The sequence below is a fragment of the Balaenoptera musculus genome, chromosome 11, assembly GCF_009873245.2.
Source record: "Balaenoptera musculus isolate JJ_BM4_2016_0621 chromosome 11, mBalMus1.pri.v3, whole genome shotgun sequence".
Taxonomy (NCBI): domain Eukaryota; kingdom Metazoa; phylum Chordata; class Mammalia; order Artiodactyla; family Balaenopteridae; genus Balaenoptera; species Balaenoptera musculus.
Genome location: NC_045795.1, coordinates 7,612,324 through 7,631,221, shown reverse-complemented (window position 1 = coordinate 7,631,221; position 18,898 = coordinate 7,612,324). Strand labels below are relative to the sequence as shown.

Sequence of the window (18,898 nt, the reverse complement as noted above, 5' to 3'; positions counted from 1 at the left end):
AAAGCAGATGTTTCTTCTGCTTTCCTAGAAATTAAACCTGGAAAAAATTTGGCTCCAAGATATGTTCTGTGTTTGTACTGAATTGAAGAAAATCTTTGCATTTGATTCTCTCACTGATTAAAGTGGCTTTAGATTCAAATTTTATATTTACCAATCCATCCCTTTAAATAACATCCTTAAACTCGATCCTTTCCCTTCAAAAACAATGGGAAAACTGTTATAAATAGGGTAGGCTCCGTCCTGGTCTGCTTTGGTTAGGGCTCTCAGGTCTGATAGTGTAGTTTTGATTACTACCCTTCAGTGTGTCTTAAATGTGTTGTAACCTACATAACGGAGTAGTTTCAATTATCTTTTTTTTTCTTCTTCTTCCAGTAAATGATCAGTGCTGTTCTGTGGAACATAAATATCTAGGGCACTAATTCTCGGTCCCGAGATGCCTTGGGCGTTGGAAAGAGGAGCAGGAATGTGTAAGGGCAGTACTTAGGGTGACCAACTGTCCAGTTTGCCCGGGACTGAGGGATTTCCCAGGACATGGGATTTTTTTAGTGCTAAAACTCAGAAAGTCCTGGGCAAACCAGAATGGATTGGTTATCCTAGATACCATCGGTCCTAAGCCCTCACTACTGAAAGATATACCAACTAGAGGATGTTCAATAACTGATCAGTATGGAAGGAAAGGAAATGCTGAAACCATTGATCTGGGTGAGAGGTGCATGCAGGTCATAAAAAGTCTGCAAATTGTAGTGCAGAAAAACTCTACATGACCCTTCCAAACATATCCCTGAACCACTGAGGCATGAGGATGAAATGATGTACATTTGTGGGGTAACTTTATAGTGAACCTAAAAGAATACACTTAAACCATTCTAACTACACAGATGTTCCCCAGTGGTTATAAGAATGTGTTAGTAGCAACCTACACAATGAAGGGAGAGCCTAAAAGGAAAATAACTGTTATTACAGTGTTAACTATATCTAAAATCCCCTCCCTCCACACCACATATGACTTGACACATCTTCTTTCTGTAAAGAAGGAATTAATAGAAAAATATGTGGTCTTATGAACGGAAATGCTTTTATTAACATTTGTAATAAATGGGCAATGAAGCGAGCAAATGTTAACTCATTTTACGGAACAGTGTAATCAACTAGCCATTTGAGCTCTCTGACTCTCAATTTCCATATTTGTACAACTTTAGGAACTAAAGATGTTCCCTAAGGCTCCTTTCAGCTCTAAATGTTGTGATATTTCTAGATTCTGCACAGAATCAAGAGGAGGCTATTTTTACAGGAAAACTGCTTTAGGGAGTTTTGCTTAGATTAATTGCAGGAGAAAGTTGAAAATGTGATAGCACAACTGACCAGAGAGAAATCAAGAAGGCTTTCTTCGAAGTGGGGTGGGGAGCAGTTAGTTTAGACAGACCAAGGTCCCGAGGGAGGAGAAACCAGACGGGGAATTGTTCAGCTTCTCCAGGAGACCACCCGACACCTAGCTGGGACTTCAGGGTCTGGGGTGGGCAGTTTTCATAAGGCACATGGGAGGGCATTTGGAGTCCTAGGCAGGAGGGCCTTTTTTCTGTAGAACCCCAAGGAGCTCAAAGAAGTAGCTCCAACTTGAACTGAGGGCAGAATTACAGATTTTCGATGAAGGAGAAATTATGTGAGGATTGGGGCTAGGAAAGGGGGTGCCTGATGAGGAAATATCTAGAAGAGGGGGCTGATCATGGCAGGAAGCTAACTCCTTTAGGATGATCTTAGTATCTTCAGCTTGCTTAGGAAAGATCGCAGTTTTATCCTCTGATATTTTCACAGTTAAGTTCTGATCTTTTAAATCTGGCTGAAGAGAAAGATTATGGGGGAATGAATATCATGGAAGTAAGTACAGAGCTCAAGGGTAAAGGCTTTGAAAGTACAACCTCCAATCATCTATTCTCTGAAAACATGGCATTAAAGTGGATACAAAGTAAATATATTTGGAAAGAAAGGACAGTCTCTTCAATAAATGGTGCTGGGAAAACTGGACAGCCACATGCAAAAGAATGAAACTGGACCCCTATCTTACACCATATACAAAAAATAACTCAAAAAGGATTAAAGACTTGAACGTGAGACTTTTTTTTTTTCCTGGCTGTGCCATGCGGTTTGTGGGATCTTAGTTCCCCGACCAGGGACTGAACCCGGGCCCTCGGCAGTGAAAGCGTGGAGTCCTAACCACTGGACCGCCAGGGAATTCCCGAACGTGAGACTTGAAACCATAGAACTCCTAGAAAGAAACGTAGGGGGGTAAGCTCCTTGACATTGGTCTTGGTGATGACTTTTTGGATCTGACACCAAAAGCACAAAGCAACAAAAACAAAAATAGGGTTTCCCTGGTGGTGCAGTGGTCGAGAATCCGCCTCCCAATGCAGGAGACATGGGTTCAAGCCCTGGTCCAGGAAGATCCCACATGCCACAGAGCAACTAAGTCCATGAGCCACAACTACCAAGCCTGCGCTCTAGTGACCACGAGCCACAACTACTGAAGCCCACACACCTAGAGCCCGTGCTCCGCAACAAGAGAAGCCACCGCAATGAGAAGCCTGTGCACCGCAACCAAGAGTAGCCCCCGCTCGCCGCAACTAGAGAAAGCCCGTGCGCAGCAACGAAGACCCAACGCAGCCAATAAATAAATAAATTTTTAAAATTTAAAAAAAAAGCAAAAAAGCAAAAACAAGTGGGATTACATTGAACTAAAAACCTTCTGCACAGCAAAGGAAACCATCAACAAAATGAAAAGATAGCCTAAGAATGGGAGAAAATATTTGAAAATCATATATCTGATAAGAGGTTAATATCAAAAATATATTAAAAAACTCATACAACTTAATAGCAAAAAACCAAACAATCCAATTAAAAAATGGGCAGAGGAACTGAATAGACATTTTTCCAAAGAAGGCATACAGACAGCCTACAGGTACATGAAAAGGTGTTCAACATCACTAATGATCAGGGAAATGCAAATTAAAACCATAATGAGATATCACCTCATACCTGTTAGAATGGCTCTTATCAAAAAGACAAGAAATAAAAAGTGTCAGCGAGGGTGTGGAGAAAAGGTAACCCTTGTGCCCTGTTACTGGGAATGTAAATTGGTAAAGCCACTGTGGAAAACAGCATGGAGGTTCCTCAAAAAATTAAACGCAGAACTACCATATGATCCATCAATTCCACTTCTGGGAATTTATCCGAAGGAAATGAGAACACACATTCACACACACACACATATACATTCAGCCATAAAAAAAGAGGGAAATCTTGCCATTTATGACAACACGGATGGACCTCAAGGGCATTAAGTGAAATAAGTCAGACAGAGAAAGATAAATATGGTATGATCTCACTCACATGTGAATCTAAAAAAACAAACCCCCCCCATAGGTACAGAGAACAGATTGGTGGTTGCCAGAGGCAGGGGTGGGTTAGGCAAAATGGAGGAAGGGGGTCAAAAGGTACAGACCTCCAGTTATGAAATAACTGAGTCATAGGGCTGCAACATACAGCATGGTGACTGTAGTCAATAACACGTTACTGTATCTTTGAAAGTTGTTAAGAGAGTAGATCTTAACAGTTCTCATCACAAGGCAAAGAAAATTGCAACCGTGCGTGGCAATGGATGTCAGCTAGACCTGCTGTGGTAACCATTCCACAGGATATACAAACATTAACTCATTGTGTTGTACACCTGAAACTGATACACTGTTTTGTCTTAATTATATCTCAATTTTCAAAAAAGGTAAACACATTTGGGAAAAAACTTCTTCTACTCATGACTTTGTCCAAAAGCATGTCAAGAAAGAATGTCACGTACTATTCAGATCAGAGAATGAAAGACAGGCGTTGAGAAACCACATTAAGAACTGGTTGTTAGGTCAAGAAAATTTAATTTTTGGGACTTCCTTGGTGGCACAGTGGTTAAGAATCCTCCTGCCAATGCAGGGGACGTGGGTTCGAGCCCTGGCCGGGAAGATCCCACATGCCACGGAGCAACTAAGCCCATGCACCGCAACTACTGCACCTGCTCTCTAGAGCCCGTGAGCCACAGCTACTGAGCCCACGTGCCACAACTACTGAGCTCGCAAGCCAAAGCTACTGAGCCCGCGAGCCACAACTACTGAGCCCGCGAGCCACAACTACTGAGACCGCGAGCCAAAGCTACTGATCCTGCGAGCCACAACTACTGAGCCCGCGTGCCACAACTACTGAAGCCCATGCGCCTAGAGCCCGAGCTCCGCAACAAGAGAAGCCACCGCAATGAGAAGCCCTCGCACCGCAACGAACAGCAGCCCCTGCTCGCGGTAGCTAGAGAAAGCCCACACGCAGCAATGATGACCCAACACAGCCAAAAAAGAAAAAAAGAAAATTCAAATTTCTTTTGCTCTATTAGGAACTGTCAGTGTTAATATGGGCTGCAGCATGTAATTTTTGAATTGGGCTCATCACACTGTATTGTATTTGTATGATCTACATGAAAAGAGTCTGAATGGAAGTAAAATCTACCTGCAAAAACTGCATGGCCTTGGGTCTGCATTAAATGGTATAATCCATGTTCATGTAAAAAAATGGCTCTCAGAATGTTTGCTTTCTTTACCTTAAGTTCAGTCAACATTGCTTTCATATCATTCTTGATCTAAATAAAGTCAAGCAATCAGTAATGATGAAAATACAAGTAATGAATATGAAAAAAAAGAGAAAAGGTCAGTTAGAAAAGTAACTGCTGCTTAGTGGGTTCCTTTTTTTTTTTTTTTTTTTTTTGGCCGCACAGCGCAGGAAATTCCCTATAACTGTTGCTTTGGATGTAGCTTCCTAAGACTGCAAATTGCCCACTCCAAGACCCAGAAAAAAATCACTAAAAATCTTAGCAGGGCCATTTGCTTCATCAAATGATGGGTTCCTGCCATCAGAGCAGCAGCCCTGTAAAAACCCAGATCTGGTCTTTAAAATAGGGTCCTCTGATGTTAGGCTGTTATTTTTACTTCTTTGGTGCAGAGTTAGGTGCCCATTGGTTAAGCTCACAGATGGTGGGCCTTGGATTGAAGCACAGTCTGGCTTGAGCTGGTGCTGCCCCCAGGATGAACTTGGCATTGAGAAGCATTTCCAAGATGAGCAAGACGCTTTGGAAAAACAGAGAGAGAGAGAACAGTGCCATTGCTGTTGACTAGGGGCAGAAAGGACTTCAGGAAAATTCCCAGAAAAACTGAACATGCTGGAAGATGCTGTCTGAAGCTGACCTATTAAGATTTGGCAAAGGAATCTAGGCTGTGTGTGTGTGTGTGTGTGTGTGTGTGTGTGTGTGTAGTGGTGGTGAAGGGGGCGGTGGAGGGGGTGATTTGCAACTGAGTTGGCAGCAGTGCTGAGGGGCATATTAAATGTTATTTCAGTTATTTCCAGTTCAGAAAATATTTATTCTTATCCCACTGGATGTGCCCTATGTTGAGCTGCCAAAAATGTAAAAGACCCTGAAGAGATAACAGTTGTCAGGGTAATATGATATTCACATTCATAATTATAGTTCAAAGAAGATTATAGAATGGCATAAAAGAGTTACAACTGGGACTTCCCTGGCGGTCCAGCCAAAAAAAAAAAGGAGTTACTACAAAGGTTTACAAAATGTACAATAGAGAAAAAAAAAAAATCAGGGAACACTCCCTAAATGACAATGCATTGAATGCAGACCTATTCAGGCCATTATTTAAATAGGAGAAATAGAGGAGAATGACCCAAGGAAGGAGACTGACAAGAAAAAAAGTACCAAAGGCAGGAATACAAGGCGTGGTTTTTCTGGAGTGTTCCTTTCAGGGAAGGCAGCCGTGGGAATTGATTAATCAGTGATATTGATGTGATTTTCAACAGGGATATGCAACCATCCAACATCCAACGTGCCACGTTGAGATGTTTGTATTGAATAATTCAATAAGCTATTGAAAAATGTCACTGAAGCTTTTGGAATTGAGAAGTTATTCTTAGAAGAAAAATATGTCGAGGGTTAGAATGTTTTGAAGAGGGCGACTTGGGCCAGAGAGACCACATGGATGAGTCTAACAATCTACTTGAGAGATTGGCAGGATGGGCTGGAGTTAGAGCAGTAATGACGGAACCGATCGGTGATACTCATTGGAAACCTATCACACACACAATGTACAGAATGCGCTGATTATGTGTGGGGGGCTGGAAGAGGAGACGTCGGCTGACATGGAGGACAGCAGTGCCTGTCCCAGAGGCTCTGGAGAAGGGGATTTCTGGGGAGTAGGGCAATGGAAGCGGGGGCACCTGAGCAGGTGCCAGTGGGACCCTCAGGAAGAGATGCCCGAAGGCCTGGGAGGAACGCAGAGAGGGCCTGGGAGCACGAGGCAGGGTCATGATTCATCAGGACAGGAATGGTGATGAGCCTGGAGGCCAGTGAGATCACCAAGGGAGAGAGAACAGCAAGAGCCAAAAAGCAAATTGGGGAAAAGACTCACGGGGGTTGTTTACTGAAAACTTCACTCTCGCTAGTTCTGCATTTCACTGAGAATAGTGGCTCTAAAATCAGCTGTTACCCAAGTCTCAATTCAGTAGTTGGTAACCAAGAAATGAAAAGAACAGAATCCATTTAAATATAAATTTCCAAAGAGGGATTATAAAAGCATTGCCCTTTAACACTTTTGGCAACACATGATAGCTTTTTCCTAATGTTGAAGTTATTGCTCAAAGTTCTGTGACAAAGTATTGTCCCAAGACTGCTGGCTTCAGACAATCATCTCTTCGTGGCACTTTTACCCTATCTGCCTTTTCTGAGTACAAACAACTTTTAGAAAAGAGTGATTCTAGGGACTTCCCTGGTGGCACAGTGGTTAAGAATCCGCCTGCCAATGCACGGTACACTGGTTCGAGCCCTGGTTCAGGAAGATCCTATACGTGGAGCAACTAAGCCCGTACGCCACAACTATGCTGACCCTGCTCTTTAGAGCCTGCGAGCCACAACTACTGAAGCCCGTGCGCCTAGAGCCCGTGCTCTGCAACAAGAGAAGCCACTGCAATGAGAAGTCCGCGCACCGCAACGAAGAGTAGCCCCCATTCACTGCAACTAGAGAAAGCCCATGTTAAGCAAGGAAGACCCAACGCAGCCAAAAATAAATAATTTATTTTTTAAAAAAAAGAGCGATTCTATACATTGCATTGAGGATGGGGGCAGAACACTAGATTAGAAATAGGATGATCTGAATTTGTGCCCATACTTTGCCAATTACTAGCCAATCAATAAATCCAACAAACATTTAGAGAAGGTATACATCCTACTGGGAGATTAGGTTACAAAGCCAAAATGTACAGGGAAGACAGCATACAGTCAAAATTCCTCTGGAGAAATCCTTTGAGAATATTAAGTTGACACGGATTCTCTCCATAATTCCAATGCTGACAATTTTCCTTTTCATCTTGGCCCAGATGGTGGTTTCTTCTTATGAGCACCAGATGAAGAAGTTAATTTGAGCTGAGGAGCTATGTCATGAGACGCACACTGTATCTTTAAGATCCGTGAGCATGGGAACCAAGACCCATCATGGGAATGCAGAATCCACCTCATGCTCACTGTGGACCCCAGACTCATTGGGCGGGATGGAGGGCGGCAGAGGGATGGCCGTTTAGACTTACACACACTGTGAGTGTGCATGTGTGTACGTGTGTGTGTGTGAGAGAGAGAGAATACAGTTGAGTTTGTGCAAGTGAAATGACACCGAGGAGCCAGGGCTCCATTGCTCGTGTGCCAGGCGTTGTGCTAGGAACGAGGAAGAAGAGATTAGCAGGTGCTGGTGCTACCCTTGCAGGTCAGTCTAGAAGGCCACTAGGAGCACAAACACAGCATTGCAAGACTAACAGTAGTACAATGTGACACAGGGGGATGGAGTCCACAGGAGCGAGAATTAGGAAAGGCTCTTTAGAGAATATGACTCTAAGCTGAATCTTCAAAGAAATGCCCATGCCAATCAGAGGAGGGAGAGGGAGGAAGAGCGTTCTAGAGCATTCTGGAGGAGAGTTGGCATGCGTCGAGGCAGGGAGGCTGAAAGTGGCACATTTGGGACCCACGAGTTGTCTGGTACAGCTGGTGTGCAGTATGGGATGGGGGGGCGGAGCATAGGGCAAGAAGGCGCTGCAGAGGTCAAGGGGCCACGCTGCAATGAGCTCCCTTCCAGCAAAGGGGCCACGCTGCAATGAGCTCCCTTCCAGCAAAGGGGCTAGGACGTGAGGCTGTATGTGGCGGGGCTGCACAGGAGGTTTCTAAGAAGGAGAGAGACGTGATCATGAGACCGAAGTGCATTTTTATCGAGGTCTTTCTGTCACTATGGAGGATGGATTAAAGCAGGCTAAGAATGGCATCAGGGAAAGTAGTTAGAAAGAAATTAGGCTATTGTAGGAGAGAGAGGAAGAGAGGGAGGGACGGCAGCACCAGCCATGGAAAGGAGGCCAACAGCCAGACCCCATTCACTAACCGTTTACCCTGCACCTGGCAGGAGCCGAGCCCTTGCACACGTCCCCTTGCGTCTTCTGCCCACAACCCTAGGAACCGGGTGCTGCCAGGTCAAGGCACCCCCGTGACCATCACATGAGGGCCTCGCCCACGTCACGCCAGGTCCAGCCCTCACCCCCGCCCCCTTGGCTGCTTTTCTGGCTCCTGAACACATGGAGCCCTTGCTCACCTCAGGGCCTTTGCAATCTCTCATCCCTCTGCCTGGAACCTCCTTCTTGTTCCAATGGCTTGTTCTCATTTTGGAGGTGCAGTTCACGTGCTACTTCCACTAAGAAGTAGGTCCCTTCCTGCGTCAGCCTGCTTGTTTCCTTCATAGCACTTAGAATCTCTAATTATCTTATCTGTCTACTTTTTATTGCCTGTCTCCTCCTTCTAGAATACTCCATGAGAGTAGGGGCCTTATTTGTCTTATTCACTATTATATACTTATTCACTATTATTTCTCAGTACCCAGCACAGTGTCTAAGTGCTCAGTAAATATTTATTGGGGTAGGGAGAGGGATAAATTAGGAGTTTGAGATTAACATAGACACACTACTATATATAAAGTAGATAACCAACAAGGACCTACTGTATAGCCCAGGGAACTATACTCAATATTTTGTAATAACATATAAGGGTAAATAATCTGAAAAAGAATATATATAGATATATATTCATATATATACGTATATATGTATATATATATATATCTGAATCATTGTAAAGCAACTGTATTTCAATAAAAAATAAAATAAAATAAATTTATTGAATGAATATCCATTTTACAGATGAAGAAAATAATAATGATAATAACAGTAAAAACAATAAAAACTAACACTCAAAATATGTGCTGGGCACTGGTCAAACTCATCTAAGCCTCACAGATTTGATGTAAATATCATTATTTCTCTCATTTTATAGATGGAGAAATGGAGGCTCCCACATTTAGGTAACTTGTCCAGAGTCACAAAGCTTGTAAATGGCAGAGCAGAGATTCAAATTCAGGCAGTCTGGCTCCAGGGTCCAGCTTTCAACATCTATGCTGCATGGCTACTCTAAGACTGGGCTTTCCAGTCGTCGGGTCACAAGGCTGGCGATGGAGGAGCTAGGGTTCCAACCTGGTTCTCTCGACTCTGGAAACCAAGCTCCAGGGCTGGAGGGATGGGGGTGGTGAGAACTGAGGAGAGAGCAGCCGGCCGGCAGGTCTAAGCTAACAGAGGGCGCTGTTGATTGAGGGGCACACAAAGGCGAGCATGGGTTGAGTTCTGAGCGTGTAGAATTCCAGGTGCCCGTTGCACGCACTCTCTCCTTTACTGTGCTTCCGGCTTTTGGAGCAGGACACGTCACTCAGCCCCTCTGATCCCATCCTCACACATGTAAAATGTGAATTTAGATACCGACCCAACAGGATTCTTGCGACGATTAAACTGAGATAATGCAGACCCATGGGCAGATGTTCAGTAAACATTACTCTCCTGATCTCTTCTGTACCTTCGGCTCGCACGGAAAAGCCAACGTTTTCAGGAAAATGGGCTAAGTATCCAGATGACATAAGGAACAAGAGAGAAAATTCCTGGGTGGGTCCAATTATATAATCATTCCCCAAGCTTAATGAGACTTAGAATTAGCTAAGTTTCATCTTCTGAACACTTGCTGTTATTGCAATAATCAAATGAAGAATTCATAAAACTAGGTTCAATTTAATCTAAGCTTACCACATAAATTTTACCTCTGCTTCCCCCTACTTCCCTGTAGATGTTTCTTTTCATTCTTTTTTTTTTTTTTCTTTTTTCTTTGGCTACGCCGCTCGGCTTGCGGGATCTCAGTTCTCTGAACAGGGATCGAACCTGGGCCCTGGCAGTGAAAGTGCCGAGTCCTAACCACTGGACAGCCAGGGAATTCCCTCTTTTCATTCTTATTTCTTGCTAGGTATATGCAATATTTGTCTTTGGACAAGCCACTTATTTTAATCTTAAATTTCTCGTCTGCAAAATGGGAACAACCATCCTCCCCTTAATAGAATTCTTATAAGAATTAAAGGAGATAATGTGTTAGAAGTTCCTTTGCAAACTAAGTACTATCCAAATATAATAATTATTATTAAAAAGAAATATAAAGATATATTTGTATAAAATTATCAAATTTATATTAAATAATTAAATTATTGATATACTTATTATTTATATCTATAAATATAAACAAAATATAATTTTATTTAAAATGTTTTTATGATGGACTTCCCTGGTGGTGCAGTGGTTAAGAGTCCGCCTGACAATGCAGGGGGACATGGGTTCGAGCCCTGGTCCAGGAAGATCCCACATGCCGCGGAGCAACTAAGACCGTGCGCTACAACTACTGAGCCTGCGCTCTAGAGCCCACGAGCCACAACTACTGAAGCCTGTGTGCCTAGAGCCCATGCTCCGCAACAAGAGAAGCCACCGCAGTGAGAAGCCCACGCACCACAAGGAAGAGTAGCCCCTGCTCACCGCAACTAGAGGAAGCCCGTGCAGAGCAATGAAGACGCAACACAGCCAAAATAAATAAATAAATAATTAATTAATTAAAGGTGCTAATAATTAAAAGAAAATTTATTTTAAAAAATTTATTTTAAAAAAATAAATAAATTTATTTAAAATAAATAAATAAATAAAATGTTTTTATGAGGGAAGAGAAGTATGCTTATTGAGACCATGCCTTTTCCACAATGGTAATTTAATTAGTCTTCTCCGAGTTATAAGTGCCCAAGTGCTGAAAACTGTATATCTCATTAAATCTTCTCCTTCTAATCCAGGTGGAGATGCTCGCTGAAAACCCCCCTGCCTGCAGGACCCGGAACCACCTTGCAGTGGGCGTGTGCTTTTGTCTGGCAGGCATCACGGCGAAGAACCGTCCTTCACCATAGCTTGCCCTGAACTTTTAGCTCTAGGGTGAAAAAGTGACCCAAGAGAGGCTAGTCAGCATTCTTCCTGCCCCTGGTTTGTTCAGGGATAGGGATTTGGACCAAGCAGGACCAATCTGACGACTTCCCTGAGCTGTTGCTGGAACTATGAGGAAAAAAACCTTTCTTTTCTCTCAGGAGTGCCAGCTGTGAGAAGCCAGCAGCTGGAGCTACTTCTGAGCCTCTCTGACACCATGTGGGGAGGACCAAACTGAATAAAGTCAACCCAGAGACAGACAGACAGACAGACAGAGTGACCAGTTCAGACCAAACTGGGACTTCCCTGGCTTTAGCGTAGAAGGTCCTATGCCCAAGACCCCCCTCAGACCTGGGCACACAGGGACGGTTGGTCACTTCACAGAGACAAAGAGTCCCACATATACCGTTCCAAGCCTTGATCCAGCTTTACTCGGAGGCCCTCCTTGGGCACCTCAATTCTATGACCCAGTAAGTTCTGGGGTCTGTTTAAGCAACTTTGAGTTGTGTTTCTGTCACATGCAACTCAAAGAGTCATAACACATGCCCAAAGAATGTCCACATATAAGGCACAAAGTTAAAAAAGCAAAAGAAATCAAAGTAGGAAACAAGCTATTTTTAGCATTGAAACACGAGGAAATGTGATCATGTGGTCCTTTCTGAAGTTGAGGTAATTTATTTGACAAAGGGGCTCCGGAAAAAAAAAAAAAGAAGTATACAAAATGGAAAAAAGAAGAGGCAAATGAAAACATTCTTAGGGAACAAAAACCTCATGGCATGAGAAAGGTCAGAGAAACGCATGAGCAAAACTCCAAAAGAACACGCTTAGGCAGTGAAGGGAAGAAAGTAGCTGAAGTCAAAGCCTGGAGCAGTTTTGCCTTTTCATTAGAGACAGACCCACTGTAAAGTGGGACCAGAAGACAAGTGAGCCACGGAAGCGGACAGTGAAAAAACTAGACCAGCACAGCCTTCTGCAGATCCTCAACAATTCCACAAGACTTAAAGCCAAACATCTCAATGGTCTCTGGCACTCCGCCCTGGGGCAGGGAGGCCAAAGAACATGCTATGGGAATAACCAGAAAACCTAGAGGAAATGAGCTTTTCTTAAGGTGACATACAGCAGCGATTACAAAGATTGGAGAAGTTAGAAAACCTCAGCGTGCACCAGAATTCGTACAGCGTGCATATGACAGAGCCTCATGCTGACCCTAACCGTAACCCTCAAGCGCTATAGGATGAGTGAGAGAAATTTGTGCTCCCGAAGGGTTTCCTTTGAGAATATGGCCAGAAGGGAGAAATCTAGACAATCCGCCTGTACACAGCCACACAGGATGGAATGAAAACCACTCTTTCTGGCCTTCCCTGAAGAAGGATGTGAGACTGGGGCCCCCAAGGAACATGGCCCGGCACCATTTCTAATTCTAATGCAGTTTGGAAAAAACTTAAGTGTTGAAAACCAAGAGAGAAGTCATTTTCTCAATAGAAAGACAACATGAAAACAAAACAAAACAAAACAGTGTGAAGATATGTGATTTAGTCTTACCTCTGTGAGTATACTTTCTATTGAGTCTCACTTTATTTATTTATTTATTTGCCGTGCAGCGCGGCATGTGGGATCTCACTTCCCCAATCAGGGATCAAACCCGCACCTCCTGCAGTGGAAGCACGGAGTCCTATCCACCGGACCGCCAAGGAAATCCCGAGTCTCACTAATTTTAAACTATTCTCATTTTGTTGTCTGATATCATCTAGTAACAGGGTACTAATCATGTTCTTGGCCTCAGTCCTCTTGTGGGTGTTTCAGGGAGCCTGATATGGCTGTGCAGGGTCTTTCTAACACAAACACTTAAATTTAGGATGTTTAGGATAAAAACAGAAGGAAACTTTGAGGGAGGCAAGGAACGGCACCATCTGAACTTGCGCATTTGCGAAAATGTTTCCGCTGTATTTACCGAAGGACTTTTCCCCTTAAAACATGAACACTGAAAACAGAAGACGTGATATGGTAAAAGGTTGTCTGGTAATAAAGAACCAGATTCATGCACCAAATCCTAAATCACAAAGAACGCTCAAGTGGAAAACCAACCGCTGGAGGGACTGGAGCATGTGACTGAATTTTGCATCGCCTTTGAAGATGGGGTGGTCCATCACTGGGGCTAGAGCATGTGATGGCTTGTTTTCTTTAAATCACTTGTAATTCAGGAAGGGCCCACCTACAAGCAGGATATCTTCCTGCTTGCTCCCTGAACCAGGATGCCATCTGGAATGTAAGAGAGGAAGGAGGCAAGACCCTAGGAAACGTCACGTTATCCTGAAAAACATCCCTTGCAGAATCAGACCACTGAGGTTCCCTTAGCAGAGCTCTCATCTCCGATTTCCTACAGGGGTAATGAAAGGCATTTGCCAAGGCTAAGGGGCAACAAGATTGATGGAGTCTAGACTCATCTCTATGAATATACTTTCTATTGAGTCTCACTTTATTTATTTATTTATAAATAAAAGCATTTTGGCCTTTCTACAAATTCTCGACAGCTGCATGCTAGGTGTTTATGTGGTTCTGGGTATTGTGTCCTCTGCAAAGAAAGGCATATGTAGGAACAAAAAGGATCTTGCCTCCTGGGGCCCTTAGTTTGTAGCTGGGGAGATTGGAGATTCCAAGAGGCTATTTATATGGGGTCCTACTGTCGCTGAGAGAGGGTAGAAACCAGCGAGTCTCCCCACAAACCTACAGCAAAAATGGTCTCTTCTCCCGCCTTGTCTATTTCACCAGGGCTGGAAAGGAGAAGGGGGTAAAGAAAAAAAAATGGGGGGTAAGAGATTATTTTTCCTCGATTTTGTTAAATTGATTTGACATTGATAAGACTGACCATCCTTCTGCAAACCAAACAGACATTTAACACTAACGCAAACCCATGTTTTTCTTTTATTAAGAAACGACAATTCAGGCTTTTGTGAAGTTACGAACTGCCTTCATTTTAGTATGATACTATGGAACCACAAGGCTAGTATCAAATCTTTATAAATCCTAAGGGAATAGTGAAAATAGAAAGGGAATAAATGTTTAAATATGAAAATCAGCCTCTAATTACCTAATGCTCACCGATTAGATGCCAATGATGGAAACAACAGATAAAAGGTGAAAAGATGGCCATAGGAAGAGGGAGGTCAAGAAAGAGAGCTTGCACAGTTCGAGAGCAAGCCCTGTTCACCAGGCCAGTCACCCTGGGATTCAGAGACCAAACACGGTATTTTCCAGAGAATGCTGGCATGTTTATCGCCCAGCAGGCCCCACCCTGCAGCCTGAGAGCACCTACCAGTGTTTCCAACTTGGCAACCCCCCAAAAACCAGAACAATGATTGCTTTTCTCTTGCTATAATAATGCTGTCGAGTTCATCAGAGATCCATTTTGTATTTTTCATTGGGTCCAAAGCATGCTGTTTCCTTCAGAAGAAATCCTATCATGTTTTATACAGTTTTAAAAATAATTGATCTGGTCCGTTAGTACAGGTAGAACTGTTTTGATGAGAAAGGAAGGAGCTTCTCCTGGAATCTCATTATTTATCTGAAGTTAAAATATATGTATTTTTAAAACTTTACACCTGTGCTATAGTACATGCATGAGTCTAAATATTTCTTTGCTCACTGGGTCTTAGGGAGACAGCTGTGGTGCCATAGTAAAGTCTCATGCTTTGCCAGTCATTCATCCATTCATTTTTATTGAGCATGTACTATGTGTTCTATGCATGGAGGATACAGCAGTTAACAAGATAGAAAATGACCCAACTTCACGGAGCTAATACAGAGGAGGGCAAGAACAAATCCATGCAAGTAAGTAGATAGGATATTCCAGATGATAATAAACTCTTTGAAGGAAAAAGGTGGGGTGGTCAGCTCAGCTTCTCTGAGCTGATGACCTCTGGCTGATAAGAGGGAGCCTGTGAAGGTCTGGGGCTAGGCAGGGGAGTGGCCAAGGCAATGGCCCTGGGGTTACAGCAAGTCTGACAAATTTGGGGGAAAGAAAGAACACCAGTGGGGATGGAGAACAATAATACCGATTGTGGTTAAAGATTTAATAAGATGATGAATGCAAAAGAACACAATGAACTGCAAAGCAATACCACTAAAAGGTATTATTTGGCTTGGTTAGAATACTGTATTCTAAAGAACGTCATTCTTTAGATGTTTAGAGTTTATAAAGGATGCAGGAGAAAACTATATATTTCAGTTTTCATCTTCTACTTCTAATAAAAAGGAGCTGGCTCTCGAAAAGCCCTTTCAAGGATGGCACGTTGCCTTCACGTGAAATAGGAAATCCCACATACCTGGAATCCTATTGAGCGTCACCCAGAAATGTTCATCCGGACTGAAGGTGTCTTTGGACCACTGGAGCAAGTCAAGAGCCCGTGGGTCATGGAGAACAAAGTTGGTAAACTCTCTTGACAGGGCAACATAGGCAGAACCAAAGTAAATGGTGAGATTGTGGGGAGCAGGCCGTTTCAATGCTGTGGTTCTTATCACGTAGGAAAGCTCTTTGCCCAGGTGCTCTCGGTGGACATATTTAGTCCGCCCAACTGCGTGAGCTGGAGGCAGCACCCCTGGGGTGATGTTTTTCCCTTTAAAGCCTTTCAGATGCTGAACGATCTCCCTGTTGGTTTTCAGGGGGAAATCTTGCCCACAGGTGTTGATGGCATACTTCCACGGAACCTCAGAGCCTGCAAGATCTTTGATGCAGTGCAGGTCAGCCTGGAGCCTGGAAATCCCACCGTAGACCACGGGCTCCATCTTGGAAGCCAGAAAAGCATTTGGGAAGCAGCTCAGTAATTGCTTCACTGCATCTTTAAATTCAACTGTCGCTTTCTCATCCACGTGAACACAGTAGATATTCTGAGGCATGTAAATAGCTCTGAAGAGCCTTGCAAAGGTGTCGAAATTGTGATGGATGACCATGATATATGCCAAAGGAAATTCAGCTTCTTCTTTAGATAACGGCGCCGTGATGTAGTGGCTTTGAGTCAAGTATTCCTTGCAAGAGGACGTCTCATAGATCATGAGTTTGTTTCTCCAGAGGAAAGGTGTTTTGCCATTGATAAAGGATATGCAAACTTGACTCAGCATCGAAGTGTCCGAGTTATTTAGCCTCTGGAAGCCTTGCTCGCCCCCAAAATTGACCACGTAGAACACGATAAAAATGATTACACAAGAGACAGAAACTATAAAGAGGTAACGCATCAATGAAGGCATGCCTCCAAGAGGAGATTTCAAAGACCGTCAAAATCTAAGTCCTCTCCCAAACTTACTTTTTTCTCTGAGTTCTTATTTTGGTGCATACTCCAGTAATTCGTGCACTGAAGGAGACACGGTGAATTCATTCGGTTTCATCCCGGGAATCCAGCGGCTGGCGCACTCCCCATGCTGAGAGTAGCTACTGAGCCCGCCTCGTCCTCTGCCTTTCAAACCGCCTTTGTCTACATCCCGGTAGCAGGTTGCTTAAGCCCAGCCTTTTTCCCTCCCTCTGGCTCCCAGCTCCCAACGGCTAGCTGTTTCACTAAAACTCTGGTTTTAGTCTCCTTTTCCCCTGCAGATTTAGTTTCTCAGATCTCTTTTCCTTCATTTCCGGAGGGCTTTTTGCCCCCCTCTTGTTACTGTCATTCAGGGCATTAATACAGTAAGAACGAAAGTTGAAATGATGGGTTCTGGCAGGCGTGCCGTTTCCTGCTAGTCATCCGACAGGCTGCGACACTCGCCCCGCCTTGTTGCTCATGGCAATGATCCACAGCCTGGTCCCTCGACTCTTCGACCACGCTCCACGGGGTATAATGTTGCCTCCGTTCTCAAACATGCCGCCTTAGTGAAAAACTGACTGAAGTGACGAGATCGAAAATTTAAAAAAAACCTCACCCACCGGGCTCTTTTGTAATGCTTTCTAGCCCCGCCCTACTCTTTTGCTTTTTCTTTTTTTGGCCCTGCCGCGAGGCATGCGGGATCCCAGTTCCTGGACCGCGGATTGAACCCGAAGCCCCTGCAGTGGAAGCGCGGAGTCTTCAGCCCTGGACCGCCAGGGAAGTCCCCGGCCCTCTCTTTTCTAAAACAAGAGCTTACCGGGGTTCCAGTCCTAGGGGATCTGAAAGTGCAGGGCTCTGGGTCCTGTGACTTTGAGATTACGTCGTGACAGCCCCTCTCCTCCCACCGTGGTGCTTATCGTAAGGATTGAAACGGAGCAGGACCCTGTGGGGTCCTCCCTGGTACAAATTCTTTCCGTGCCCCCCGTTTCTTGTTTGTAGGAAATAGGCTTCCTTCAGGCTCCTGGACGTTCCCTGAGCTTCAAAGGGCAGATTCAAACAGTTGCTAATCAGGGAAGGGAGGGGATGCAGAAACAAGGGAGGAACAGCCTAGAAACAATACTGCAGCCTTGGGGCAGCGTCCTGGTTCCTCCTCAAGGGATACACACAACAATATCTTTGAGTTCTTCTGCGGGAACTAAGGCCTCCACCCAGGAGGAGGATGGTAACTTCAGGCTGAGCCCAAGATCCCTGGAGCGCCGCCCTGCTACCTCGCCACCAGCCAGTCAGAACAAAGTCACAAGCCCTGTAGCCCTCACCCCAAATTTTGCCCATTAAATACTACCCCCCAAAACCGTCGGGGTTTTAGAACACGAGCCACCCATCCTCTTTGTATTGGCATCTTTACAATAAATGCTGCACTTTCCTTCACCACAACCCGGTGTCATTAGATTGGCCTTACTGCCCGCCGGCGAGAGGCCCTGAGTTTGATTTGGTAACAGGATGTTGGGGTCCAATGAACAAATGCCAAGCTACATCCCCTGATTTAGATGAGACCTTAAAACTTCACCGGAAAGCACTCGAATCCTGGCACAAATGATGTTCGGATAAGGGCACCTAGAGTGCATTCAGGTTTTCACTACCCAGAGAACATCATCTAACACTCAGAGAAGTGCTTTATACCTGCCCGGTTAAGCCTGTCAAATCACCTAGGAAACGAATGTTGTTTTCCCCTATTTGTAAATAGCAGAGTTTTGGCTGAAGAGCATGAAGCTCTTTAACTTACAAGGTTCTCATCTTCAACCTTTTATTTTTCCGACCAGCTTTTTTTTAATACAGATCAACATATTTTATTTATGATGGCTTCTAACATACCCATACAACTACTTCATGCCTTCCCGTGTCACCTCCCCTTTGAAGTGAACGTACCCCTCTGAGCCTCCATCCTGTAGCAGTAAGTCACTATCGGAGACTGAGCACCCACCCACCCCCGCATGAAGAAAAAATGTCCTTTAATGCCCTTTCTCTCCTCCCTTTTGAAAAGTCTCTACCCTGCTATTAATGAAATTAATAGAACAATATGCTTATTCCTTGTTTTCAGCAGAGGTAGGAAAACCAATGCTAAGCCCCTTTGATTCAAGGCACCCTGCCCTTCAGCTGAATGACACATCACCTCCTGA

The 18,898-nt window shown here is 44.1% G+C and overlaps 1 protein-coding gene across 2 annotated transcripts in view; it reads right to left on the bottom strand.

The window, feature by feature from the left end:
- The window catches only part of LOC118903443 (N-acetyllactosaminide beta-1,6-N-acetylglucosaminyl-transferase), a 57,013-nt gene extending 39,280 nt beyond the window's left edge, over window positions 1–17,733 (bottom strand). Inside the window, exons 1-2 of one of the 2 annotated variants that reach the window (XM_036868573.1) lie at window positions 15,762–17,733; window positions 13,973–14,210 (exon numbers count right to left, since the gene is read on the bottom strand). In XM_036868573.1, coding sequence (XP_036724468.1) covers window positions 14,197–14,210; window positions 15,762–16,680 — 933 coding nt within the window. In that variant the 5' untranslated portion in view covers window positions 16,681–17,733 and the 3' untranslated portion in view covers window positions 13,973–14,196. Of the gene's footprint in view, window positions 1–13,972; window positions 14,211–15,761 lie in introns of those variants that run through there. The other variant, XM_036868571.1, reaches the window with a different exon arrangement.
- Window positions 17,734–18,898: the final 1,165 nt, after the last annotated feature.